General features: G+C 42.2%; 1 protein-coding gene across 2 annotated transcripts in view; it reads right to left on the bottom strand.

Annotated features, from left to right (window-relative positions):
• The window catches only part of adcy7 (adenylate cyclase 7), a gene marked incomplete at its 5' end in the record, with an annotated part of 60835 nt that overhangs the window by 10794 nt on the left and 36589 nt on the right, over positions 1-13452 (bottom strand). For both annotated transcript variants that reach the window (XM_080761197.1, XM_080761198.1), the window contains 9 exons: positions 2115-2222; positions 3314-3460; positions 6859-7017; positions 8225-8351; positions 10446-10642; positions 11499-11609; positions 11723-11860; positions 12042-12126; positions 13156-13253. In XM_080761197.1, coding sequence (XP_080617323.1) covers positions 2115-2222; positions 3314-3460; positions 6859-7017; positions 8225-8351; positions 10446-10642; positions 11499-11609; positions 11723-11860; positions 12042-12126; positions 13156-13253 — 1170 coding nt within the window. The remainder of the gene's footprint in view (positions 1-2114; positions 2223-3313; positions 3461-6858; positions 7018-8224; positions 8352-10445; positions 10643-11498; positions 11610-11722; positions 11861-12041; positions 12127-13155; positions 13254-13452) is intronic.

The following is a 13452-nucleotide window of genomic DNA, read 5'->3' as shown; positions in this document are numbered from 1 at the left end:
TGTCCGTATTCCAGTCGCCAATCAGGATTTTCTCTACAGATTCCTCCCCAGCTAAGCACCCCTCAAGAATATCATAGAACCCGTGCTGATCAGGCGGTCTATAGACGGTGCCAACTAGTACTGATTTAGCATTTTTGAAAATTAATTCAACCCACACAGTTTCAATTTCATCATGCTGTAATTCAGTACGAGTAACATATTCAGTGTCTTTGTGAATATACATGCACACGCCACCACCATGCCTGTTTCTGTCGTTCCTAATGACAGTATAGTTTTCTATTTCTATCTCTGGGTCCTTAGTGGACTCGTCAAGCTTAGTTTCAGAAAAACACAGGATGTTTGCCTTACCGTTTTGAAATAGATGTCTGATCTCTGCCAGTTTGCGACTGAGGCTATTCACATTCAAATGAAACAGATGAAGGCCGTTGGTTTCGACGATTGTGTTAATTTCGTCGGTGTTGAAATAGTCTGAGGTGTGAATGTGGATGGGCGGTGGAATTTCCGTGGCTGAGGTGTGAGTGGGGAGGGGCGGTGGAATGTCAATGCCATTGTCCTCAGTAGTCCTGGATTGACTGTGCATGTCAGGACATGTCCTGCACATGTCAATGCCATTGTCCTCAGTAGTCCTGGATTGACTGGGGGTGTGGGGGAGGGGGGGGTGTTCCTCGGTTTCGATCACAGCCGGGTTGGTTTCAGCAAACATAACGCCCGCGGTGAAATAAGGGGGTCCGCTGGCGTTGGTTGTATGCTGTGGGGGAGAGGCTGTAGAGCGTTCCCAGGCTGATCTTGGAGTTGCGTCCGTGGTCAAGTCCATGGAGGCGGCGCTCTGGAAGCCGTGGCGCGTTGCGATGGAAACGGCTGTGGCTTGCGGAAGTACCTCTTGCTGTAGGAGCAGTCTCGCTTGTGAGACCGCTTGTGATCGTGTAACCGGTCCAGGATTGAAATGAATGTCTCCCGATAGCAACAGGCATAAAATAATCACAGTTCTGCGATCCATTTTGCCAGTCGGGGGCTTGTACTTGCGATTCGGGTTCGCTGTTAACAGGCCATGAATCGCCGCCGACCCAAAAGAAATGTGTTTGCATTCCAAACCATTTAGGAGGAAATAGTCGCTGTGAAACTCAAACTCCTCTGCTTCGTTTCCGTATCGTTCCATCTCTTCTTGGTGTAAACTCCATGTTGAATTAAGGCATGCGTCCGTAATCCATAGGATGAAGAATAGGTAAAAGGCGGAACAAGTTGAAAACATAGCTACCGGTTCTTGGTTGGAGAGAGCTCCTGGGAATGCGACTGCTCAGGTCGAACGCTCAGGTCGCTCAGGTCGCTCAGGTCGCTATCTACTGTAATGCTACCTACTGTAATGCTGAGGAGGTCCAAATAATTGATCACACTCCCAAATGGTGTACATTGATGAAGTCAAAGGAAAATGGTTTTCATATCATAAATATGAACTCTAACCAAAATCTTTCGTAGTAAAGTAAAATCCATGTGAAGTATTTTTTAGTAGTAGTTTCTTAGTAGTTTAGCTGCAACGAGTACAACAAGCATTTCCTCTTGAAGCAGATTTCAAAATAAGAGCCTCTCGTTATATGATTATTTATAATGATTAGCCTCTCATTATATGATTGGGGGGGTTAAGAGGGCACTTTTCAGGGCCCCCCAGAGGGCAAAAGGGCAGACCTGCTCTAGCACCACCTTGTGTCTATATGCACGTGCGTGCCTGGTAGCAGGTGTACCTGCTTGTTCCCCATGTCTAGGTTCAGTGGTGGAACATGGAAGTACAAGAACAGTTGTATAATACATACAAGAAACAACAGTTACCTCCTCCTCCTTTCAGCATTTAAAGCCTGGATAGATACAGGCACGAAGGACAAATATCTACTAGTGGCCCCTGGGACCTTTAGGCGGAGGCCAGAAGGGAGCAGCCAGTATTCAGAGCTGAAGGGATGAGAGTTGTCCGTACAAATGGACTTGGCTTTGAAATTCTTGATCTTAAGGTCTGCTTGTTCCCCTGGTCTAGGTTTAGTGGTGGAACATGGAATTATCAGGTCTAACTGCTTGTTCCCCTGGTCTAGGTTTAGTGGTGGAACATGGAATGGAAGTAGCAGGTCTACCTGCTTGTTCTCCTGGCCGGGCGTCCCACTAAGTCCTGCTGCTGCCATGTAGGTGCTCCCTATCGTCTTAATCTTCTCCACGCCGCTGAATTTAGGCTTGGACAGAAGCTGTGGACCAGGATGAGACAGAAATACAAGATTCCATAGATTAAAGTTCCGACAGATTTTAGTCACTTGGATTCCATAGAGGCCAGCATGCGTTCTATGGAAGAATGCGGCACACAGCGAACCTAGACGATCTACAAGCTCACAACGTGTCACGCTGGTTTTGGTTACCGGTATTTGAAGTGCCCATACTAGAAATAGAATAGATTAAAGATTGTTTGCATTCATCACACTAGCTGTAAAATACTTATTCAAGAAGAATCAATAATAACCTAATGGTTGAATAGAGGAAGGGAGCGCTGCCGTGGTCCTTTGTTTGTTGAACTGAATACAGGTTTAATCATGAAAATAAAGAAGAGGATCCAAGGCACTCTGTTCCAGTGAGGTGAAAAACACAAAAAGGGAGGACCAACGCGTTTGGGCAATCGGCCTGTCAGGGTCACATGGGACCCTGACGAAGGCGTACAGTATATCGCATATATCGAAAACACCCGTCCTTGGTTCTGGCGACTCATACTGCCCTCATAAAACTTCACTGTTTATTATTACACTTTTATTTATTTGTTTATTTATCTATTTATTTATTCATTATGGATTTCATTTTCCAAACAAATTATGTTAAATAAATGATAAAAGTTATCGAAAAACCACGTCCCCATCACATCACGTATTAGAAGGACAATATCAGTCACCAGAACCATTTTATTTTTTGTGAAATGTCCCTTTAAAGCCTTGCTCTGCGATTTTTCCAACTGGTTGGCTGTATGCAGAACAGCAGGAACATGACTGATCATTCTACATTATTGTCCTAATTGTTTATGTAACTCTAGTGCAGGGTGGCTCCTTTCATGCAGTGTCACAAATCACTTTTAGTTAGGACTTGGCCTGACAAAACCAGTCGCAAGATTTTATTTTGCTTCAATAAAGGCAATTTACAGATCAGTAGGAAATTAGGAATAAATGTAGAGACAGTACTTTTCCTTCAGCAACGCAGGGATGACAACAGTAAATGAGACTAAATAAATGTGCTGGTTAATGAAATGAGAGGTAATTTGGAGAAAGGTGCAATTAAGTCTTTAAGTCTTTGAACCAACCTCATCAAAGTCAGCGATGATTTCGTTAAGCAGCCTGAGGCATTCCAGGCCCTCTTTGTTGATGTCACATTCAGTGTAGAACTCTTTGAAATCTGGCACAGAGGCGAACATCACGCACACACAGTCATAGGACTTGTAGTACAGGTCCTGTTGGTTTAATGAGAGATTTGGTGGTTGGATGTGGTGCATAGTGGTGGTTAGAGAACACAGTAAGAACAATAAGTTGTGTACATCCAAGACATTCATCTCAGCCTTTATTTAGTCCATTAGGTGTCCTTAGGTGTCCTCACTTCACTCCTTTATTTAGTCCATTAGGTGTCCTTAGGTGTCCTCACTTCACTCCTTTTTACATCATGTATTTGGGATTCATTCTCAGGTCCATAATTACCCAACATAACTAACTCAAATCACCTCAGACCTCCAAAGGCCCATAGTCTCAAACTCAATTTAATATAGGCTTTTTGAGGGTGTAAAATATGAAATTATCTGCCATTACATCTATGGGAGTTGTCTTCTCACCAATTCAAAGAAGGTTTTACCCGGGCCAGGATCGAACCCATGATCTTGTGGTCCAAAGGTGAGAGCTCTACGAACTGAGCTGAAATGGTTAATGTATGTTTTGTTATAATATACAAAATCTGCAAAGTAATTAGTAACTAACTACTCATACTCAAGTAAAGTACAAATACCTCAAAACTGTACTAAAGTACAGTACTTAAGTAAATGTACTTAATTAATTAAGACGGTCTCTCAACGGCTAGTTTGGCTGATGCATATAGGGGTTAGGTCCCCCACAGAACCCTCTGAGTGTGTGTGTGAGTGTGTGTGTGTGTGTGTGTGTGTGTGTGTGTGTGTTTGTGTGTGTGTTTGTGTGAGAGTGTTTGTGTGACTGTGTGTGTGTGTGTGTGTGTGTGTGTGTGTGTGTGTGTGTGTGTGTGTGTGTGTGTGTGTTTGTGTGAGAGTGTTTGTGTGACTGTGTGTGTGTGTGTGTGTGTGTGTGTGTGTGTGTGTGTGTGTGTGTGTGTGCACGCGAGCGCTGGATGCCTTTGTTTCTCTTGCAGAAATCTGGCAACACTGTACAGTGCAATCACCTTTCTCTTCAACAGAACATAATTAACACATGACATGACTGTGACAGATGCTCGCTCCTCTGTCAGAAAGTCCCTGTCGAAAAGAATATCTATCTTGTTACCAGGAAACAGCCGTACGTTTCACTCGCTCTTTATATCGTATTTCACAAGGAGGGCAGAAGAGAAGAAGACAGTTTGCTCTGGGTTTTCTGTAAATCCCCCACATCTGAGATAGTGTTCATGTTATTTGACAATGCGAGCATTGTTTCTCATGGGTAAATAACACCACAGAATACCTCTCTGGTGTTACATGATATATGAAAAGCACACATTGGGCTTTCCAGGAAATTGAGAACAAATCATTCCTAGATGGTCAGTGGGAAACAATTTTGTCATTAAAAAGGTCTAAAGTTCAGCCTGTTTCAGCTAATATTTAAAGCAAATTCTATTTTTAGTGATTTGTGTTTACTTTATCTGTTGTACTTGTTTATTTTGGTTTTGTCAGTCGCTCATACATTCATGAGCTGAAAATGTTGGTGTGGCCAACATGTTCTGTGTTGACATATTCTTTGTTAACAGTTATTGTGTTAAATTGTTCTTCCTGTAATTGAAGCGTACTAAATCCTGTTACTGGCTGGTGCAACAACACATTCTTAATTCTCCCATCAGACAATCAATGCGTAGTCAATCAATAACATTAACTTTAATGTATTACATTACATCGTATCGCATGAATCAGTCTTTTACAGCTAGTGGCTACTATAATGTTTATTTAAAATGGAGGACTTAACCCATTAAAGCATTTGTTTAAATTGTTACTTTAACATATTTTGTACGTTGGCTATTAAAAAATAGCAGATATACAAGCTCATGGTGCATCACTTGCTATTTTTCTTTCAATATACTTATTTTTAATGTGAACATTTTTAACTCAAATCTTTGCTTCTGGGGGTCCCTGGAACAAAATATTTTGAGATGGGGGTTGGTGGCCAAATACATTTTGGGGGTCCTTGAAATGAAAAAGTTTCAGAACCAACATAATTTTTTTCAGGATTTAGAAGACATGTACAGAATCAGCCTCAGATTTTAATTAAGTATTCATTCAACATTTATTATTGTCTTCTTTGGTGATTCAATGAGAAAAATAATAATAATGTGCAGCCAGAATGCAGGATTTAGCAAAGTGATAAACAGGAGACACCCTCCAAAGTGACACAACAGGAAGCCTGTTGTGTCACTTCCTCGTGACACGGACCATGTGATGATTTGACAGTCCTAAAACCAAAGTAACAACAGATGTTTCCGAAAAGTGTTAAAATGATAAATCAGATATTGTTGATAACATAACATGTACTAGTTCTCAAATTACTTTTCTTAGGACCCCAGAATGTGTCGTTTCCCAACATTTCCCAATAGATAATTCCTTCCACAGATGTAGTGAGTCTGTGACGTTCTGAGAATGTTTCTTGGGTCCCACCCAGGTGGCAAGCATCTGGTTTAAAGACGTGACCCTATTTTGTGTTTTTACCTTTCAAGACGGGAACCCATTTTTGGGTTGTTGTTACTACAGTATATCAGGTCTAAATGGGTTAAAATGAGGCCAATAAGTAAGAGTCATTTCCAGATTTTCCACTGCAGTTCTCATCAATCAATAATATATATATATATATATATATATATATATATATATATATATATATATTTGTCAATGATCATGAGGGGGGAGGGGGGGTGGCTGCACAAACATAAGGCCAACCAAATAGCAACCAAATAGTCAATGGCGTCCCTGATATAAGGTATATGATATAAGGTATATGATATAGATACAAGAAAGGCTAGATGGCTCACCCACGCTGCTGGCCAATGGAGAGCTACGCCTACGTGTTACGTGTTATGCTGCCATCTTACCGAGGGGCAGCATAACATTGTGTCTATGGGGCATGTGCTCAATTTTCAACCGATTTTCAAACGGTTTGGTTTGTTATAAACGTCTGCATAATTGTATATAAAACCCGTCAAGATTTGAGCGAGTTATGACTGTTTTTGTTTGAGCTGCCATAGAACATACTGTACTGTAGCCCCTCAGCAAGATGGCCGCCGGGTGAACTACGTCAGAGACTAGCCTTTATATATGTCTATCTATGGTAGGCCTATATGGATACCACCCACCCAGCAGTTGAAAACCTCTGTTCGGATGCTGTAGTGAGTTGAGTGTGAAGTTGATGGAGCATTGCACGTCCAGCCATGCTGATGTCAAAATGCTTTACCACTCTGATGGGGGAGATGGTTCATGGAACAGTGATAATATTAGACTGGGTCTATTTGGGCAACACTGTGCACAGGGTGGAGGTGGTGGTGGTGGTGGTGGAGGGCGGCCAGGCAGGGCGGCATAGATAGGAGAAGAAGCGACGGCACCACACATCTGCCTACCTTGTACTTTGCATTAACCAAATAGTTTGAGCAGCGGAGTCCCACCTCGTTCTTTTTGTTCTCTCCTACAAACAGCGAGGCCACGTGGGCAGGCAGCACGTTCTCCAGCAGCAGCCGGTTCAGGTTCTCCCGGGTCTCGATCTCGTCCTGCTCAGTGCGGTTCTTGTTCTTCAGCAGGAAGTCCTGCCGGAAGCAGTACTCGTTCTACAAAGAGAGAAAGATGGGAGGGAAGGACGGAAGAATGATTTCGGCTCAAAGATGGTAATAATGCTTTCTACCGCGCTGAGGGTGGCGCAGTGGTATATGGGTTTAAAATCCTGCCGTGGCGCATTCGGCTTTGACTTTGAAGAGCGTCTATAATCTATATGGAGGTGGAGGGCAGCCGGGCGGGGAGGGTGATATCACTGTTAATCCTACAGGCTGGGCTTGGCACCTGTCAGCAGGGAGGTGTGGGCTCCTCACTGGCAGTTGAGTCAGTAGGGTACAACAGCAGTGACAACACACAATGTGCGTGGGGAGGAATGAATTGGCACAGCCAATCACAGTGTATAATGACACTCCTTCCAGCCAATTACAGCATGCAATATCTGAGGACGCAATCTGAGGACACCTTCCGGCGTATATCTATTCTACGTCCGAGCATAGACATGGTAACCCGCCTGCCTCTGTTTGGCCTACCAACACTGCCCTTCTAGCCCGTCTAGCCCCCATGGTCTCACCAGACTGACCTCTGGTTACTCCGTGGTTGGAAATAATTAAGTCCAAGAGAATGGCAGCTTCATTGGCACACGCGACAGTAACTTTAATTTTTGTAGAAGAGGCAAACAAATAAGTTAACTAAACTAAACTTGTGCCGTTTGCTTTGATTGAATGTACTATGGTTGGATTTGTCTGTGTTCTAAATTAAAGTGTTAGTGTTAAACTAAATACTATTATACTAAAAAAGATAAAGATCAGGGGAAAAGAGTCACATTATTACAATAACTTTTTACACTACAATAATAAGTAGTTTGTTGTTGTTTATGTATACAAATAAACAGAACAGCGGCATAAAGAATATTAGTTTGCCTCTTCCACAAAAATAAAAGTTACTGTCGTGCGTGCCAAGCTGTCCATTCTCTTGTATTATATCGCACTTGTATTATTTATTTATTTCCCACCACGGAGTAACCTTGCGGCTGACTATCCAGCATGTATCTTCCACCTCGGAGGAAACTCTGGTAAGGCTGGCAGTGTCGGTAGGCCAATCAGAGGCAGGCGGGGCGTTACCATGTCTATGCTCGGACGTAGAATAGATACACGCCACCTTCCGTCCTCACATTTTGAGGACGCAATCTGTATAATTGTAAGATTACTGATTATTTAATTGAGTAGCCTAAAAACACTGAGCGTGAGTGGAGGCACAGCTTACCTGTTGTGAGATGATGAACATGGTGAAGAGGAAGAGGGTGATGTACACACAGCTCATCACCTGGGGGTCTTTCACCAGACCCAGGCTCCTCAGCACCGTCACAGACATGTCTTCAAAACTGTAGTCTCTAAATTCAAAGGAAAATAGGTGTTGTTTTTCCTTTATTTGCCAATGGGTAGACTACCCAGATTGTCAAAACTGAAACACAACACCAGACCCAGGCCCCTCAGCATCAACACGTCTTCAAAACTGAAACACAAAACCAGCCTCAGCTCTCTCAACACCAACATGTCTGTCTTCAAAACTGCAACACGCTCCAAAAGCTCACAGCTGGACCCGTTTATTGACCGGTTTTGACTGAAATGTAACCCTAACCCTAACTTTGATCCGACCAGGGTCAAGAATGTCCTCGTCAAGAGAGACCCGGTCAAAGAGAGCTGCATTTCAGCCCAATATGAAACATCCATACAAATTATATAATGTACAAAGCAAAAATATTAAATATAGAAAAGTTACAATTCAATAATAGCTACAGACACTCCCCTTTCACACTGCTCATCCCGTCTTTCCAAACTGGGCAGCAAGCAGAGAACACTAAAACGTTAAGACTGTATGTTAAGGTTGGGTCTGATGCATTATAAGAACATTTATAATGAATTATAATGGATTATAAGCAGGGGTCATCACCGGGTTGTGAAGGACATTATTACATTATGCTCATTACAAAATGAGCATAATGCATTAGGACCAGAACTTATAATACTTAATAAACCTTGTTATAAGTTGTTATGCATAATTAATTATAAACATTTATGACATGTGTTGCATTATAAATGTCATTATAATGAGACAATACCTTGAATGGATTGTTCAACCCCCAAATGAAAGTTTCTATTAATGACTCACCCTAAGGAGACTTGAATTCAAGGATATTTTGGAGCGGTGGCACACAGTCTCCAAAGAAGGGCTTTGTGTGTCCCTACATGGGCCATTCTACCGATTCGGTTCAAATTCAGAGTTGGAAATTGTGTGAAATGTGTATGCTATTTTAGAAATACTTTTACCATATTCATGTTGCACCAGATCTAAGGGACACACATTTAGTAAAGGCACACTCAATTATCACATTGTATTTTAATAATGTATTGGAATTATGTGTTTTGTTAGTAACAAAACACAAAACCACAAAACCACAAAACCACACACTGATTTTCAGACTTTGGAAGACATTAATTTCAGTAAATCAAATGGGTGTACTTTTTTCATAAATTAAAATGTAGGGGTTAGAAGTTGGGACAGCCACCTTCCAATAGGAAGTGACATATAAAGGATGTTTTTTTATATATTTAATTTTATATTATCTCAATTAATGAATTTGAACCGAATCGGTAGAATGGCCCATATATGTACGGTATGTATGTCCGCTTGAGTACGGCAATACCGCACACACACACACACACCCATTGACCACTGCAGCACGCACGCATGCACGTACGCACACATGTACACGCCAAGGGGGGGGGGGTCATTACAACCCCCCAAAGCCACCGCTCACTTCATATTATGGTGTGATTTTGTTTTCTTCTCATTCCTAAGTCAATAACAGTTTGACTCCATAAAATGCATAACCCGCATTTTAATCAAATATCCTACGCTGCTGAGATTGTTGTATTACCTTTAGAGCATACACTGAATTATTTGCGCTTTTGATCCGTGAAAATCCGGCGAAAAAAGGTTCCTCCGTTTGTTATGAACGATCGCACCACCCGCCATCTTGGTGTGCACGGAAGACCGCAGCACAAGACCCTCCTCCATGAGGAATTGTACCCCGTTCATTTGCATTGGCCTCAATTTCCCAGAAGCCCTAGCAGCCCACAGCATGTGTTGATTTCCGGTTTCGTCATCAAAACGAAACCATCTCGGCTCCGCAGCAAAGACGGAGTTTCTTTTTAATTATTACAATACGCCAGATTAAACACAAAACAAAAGGCGGGAATGTCGTACTAAGCACGCATCGTACCCTGGATTAAACAATTAGCGGCCGTCAAACTGAAAATATTGACTCTTCGTGTCTCCATAGGACCATAGTGTCTCCACTGCTGGTCAACAAAGTATTGGCTTAGGAATGCGACAAAAACAAGAAACAATCCATTAATTCAAGTCTCCAAAGGGTTAGTAATGGATAGATGTATTAATTTTAGTTTTAGTGCTCAACACTCACTTGCTGCAGTTCCAGTCGTTATTGATGTGTGTGTAGAGCAGGTACCCATAGGCCAGGAACAGCTGTCTCTTGGAGCTGAGGATGAGGATGTAGTAGGCCGTGGAGGCCAGGGAGAGGAAGAGCACCTTCAGCTCAAAACTCACCCGAAGGAACACCCCGCACGCCACCAGAGACAGGATGCAGCTGAACACAGAGTACTGAGACACACACACATTTGGGGGATTTATTTAGGAAGAAACTGTGTGTGTGTGTGTGTGTGTGTGTGTGTGTGTGTGTGTGTGTGTGTGTGCCAAGCAATTAACGAGGTACTACTCAGTTTCAGCCATTATAGAGCGTCGCAGTCCCTCCCCCTTTCAGAACGACGAGTGGCCCAGGAAATTAATCGCAATGCATTTTTCCCATAGGCATTTCTTAAAGTATTTATTTAAAGACGGTTACGCCGCGGACAAAGCCAACTCGGATTGTGACAAATCATGACAATGAATACAATGAAGAAAAACAAAACAAATAGTGTTGTCTCCTGCCTTTATTTTCTTCTTTCTAATGATTTGATCGGCCCAATATATTGTGTTCATTGTCATGATTTGTCATGATCCGAGTTGTCTTTGTCCGCGGCATAACCGTCTTTAAATAAATACTTTATGCCTATGGGAAAAATGCATTGCGATTTATTTCCTGGGCCACTCGTCGTTCTGAAAGGGGGAGGGACTGCGACGCTCTATAGGAAGACGCTCAATTTGGAGGAGGCGTTGTTTCCTTTATCCATGATATATGTCTGCTGCCCTGTGTCTGACATGTCAGCTGTACTGTATGTAACAATGCTTTGCCATCCATGCATGTTGTAACTGGCTGCTCTCCCACTGTCAAACTGCACTGGCAGTGTTTATGTCCTTTGTACAAGGTATTCCTGTACCTCTCATTATGTGGACATAAATAAACATTTCAAATATGTGTGTGTATGTGTGTGTGTGTGTGTGTGTGTGTGTGTGTGTGTGTGTGTGTGTGTGTGTGTGTGTGTGTGTGTGTGTGTGTGACAGCAGGCCAGCCACTCACAGGCAGGTAGAAGAGGTCCATGGTTCCCTCCTCTTGGGACTCATTCATGTGAAGACGCTCAGCACCTTCACCACCCGGACACATTTCTGGCACGGCTGTCTGAATGAAGCACTGGGGGGCGGGACAGTGTCAAAGCATACTTTATTATAAGTAAAACATTAGAGTACTTTTTCCAGCACTGAGTAAACCTATGGATGTCACATATTGTCCTGGAAGCACCGTACCAGGTTGAACACTGCCAGGAGGACGATGACAGCGGTGGTGATGGTGGCCAAGGGGAGGCGCACACACGGCCGCTTCACCACCGCCTCCGACACGGCCGACAGCCAGCTGCAGCCAGACAACTTCTCTGGAAACAACCGCTGTGGAGAGACACGAGGATGAGCTTTGAATCAAACGGTGTGAAATTGTGAATCTACAGTACATTTTGCCACCAATACCTTTGTACTTTTACTCAAGCAAAAGTATTTCTACATTGTAGTATTAGTACTTTTACTTCAGTAAAACATGCGAGTACTTTTTCCACCACTGGCACATACTGACCTGAAGATGACCTGCAAAACAGATGGCCAGGGTCAGCACGAGGACACAGACTAGCACGCCAAATGACATCCCCAACGTGGACGCACTGAGGGACAAAGACAAAAGAACATTTTAAAGATTTTTGTCTTAATCTAAAATTACGGATCTACAGGCTCAGAAAGCGTCCCATAGTTTTCCATTGTGAGCTTGTAGATCTGCTATTTTTTAATAGCCAAAGCATAAAATATGGTTAAAGTGGTAAAAATCTTTGTGACGCTATTACAGCTCTAATATACCTTAGAGCTGTTGTGTGGAGGACGACGCAGCAATGGGAATCAAACAGGTGAATTTAATCAAGATTCATTAATATGCATGTGAGCCTCTACAGGTCATCACACAGCATGTTTTCCTTCAAAGGAAGTAATTAACATTTGATTTGTATGGATTTTCTTATATAAAAATACACAAACATTTAAATATTCCCATTTTTTTGGCATCCATTTTTAAGTATGCCCATTATGATAACCACGGATATGGTCTAGAAGTGTGAAAAACGTATTTTTCATTTCACTAGGTCTTTAAGAAGTGGCATTCTCCAAGAACATCTTCAAGATCATCTCCAAGAACTTTGCTGTTCTGTTGATTTAAATTAAGTTATATTGAGTTTGTTTTGTTGGTTGTTTTGAGTATTGTTTATCTTAAGGAGGTAATACATTGTATTTTGTTATTTTTGTTAGGTCAGAAATATTTTTTGTTTAGTTCTTTTTGATTATCTCATTTGTTCTAATTTGCCTTTAACCCACATTAGCCACCTATTAGCTTACCTTATTACCCATATTATGAAACTACTTTATGAACTCTACACTTATTGTTATTTCTATCTTGTTAATACATTATTTTGTACTTTTTATCCTTTGTTGATGTGGCCGCTTGGGAGTTGGGGAAGGCGGGAGCGTCATTTTCATGTTGTGTCTCAGGCCCCCTAGACTGGGTTATAACACCATCCTTTCAATCTAGATAATGGGTTAAACATCAGCAAACAGAGGTGACTGGATAATTGGGAATCATCCCGGATGACATCTCCATTGACTGATGAGGGACTGTTTTGTTTCATCTCATTTATGTGGACACTTACTCGTTTGTGACAAACATCTGAACCATGAAGATGCAGAGGAAGATGAAGGTGGCACAGCCCACATAGTGCTTGAACATGGGCAGGTCCAAAGCTCTGTACTGAGGAGAGAGAAAGAGATAGAGAGAGAGAGAGAGAGAGAGAGAGAGAGAGAGAGAGAGAGAGAGAGAGAGAGAGCACAGCATGACGCACTGTTTTGTTTAAAGTCATTTAAAAACAATTAAAGCAGTGGTTCTCAAACCTTTTCATGTCAAGGACCCCCAAAATGATATGCATTTGGCTGCGGACCTCCCATCTCAA

Source organism: Protomyctophum bolini (genome assembly GCF_963924005.1).
Source record: "Protomyctophum bolini genome assembly, chromosome: 1".
NCBI classification, from domain to species: Eukaryota; Metazoa; Chordata; class Actinopteri; order Myctophiformes; family Myctophidae; genus Protomyctophum; species Protomyctophum bolini.
This window is presented reverse-complemented; position numbering and strand designations above follow the sequence as displayed.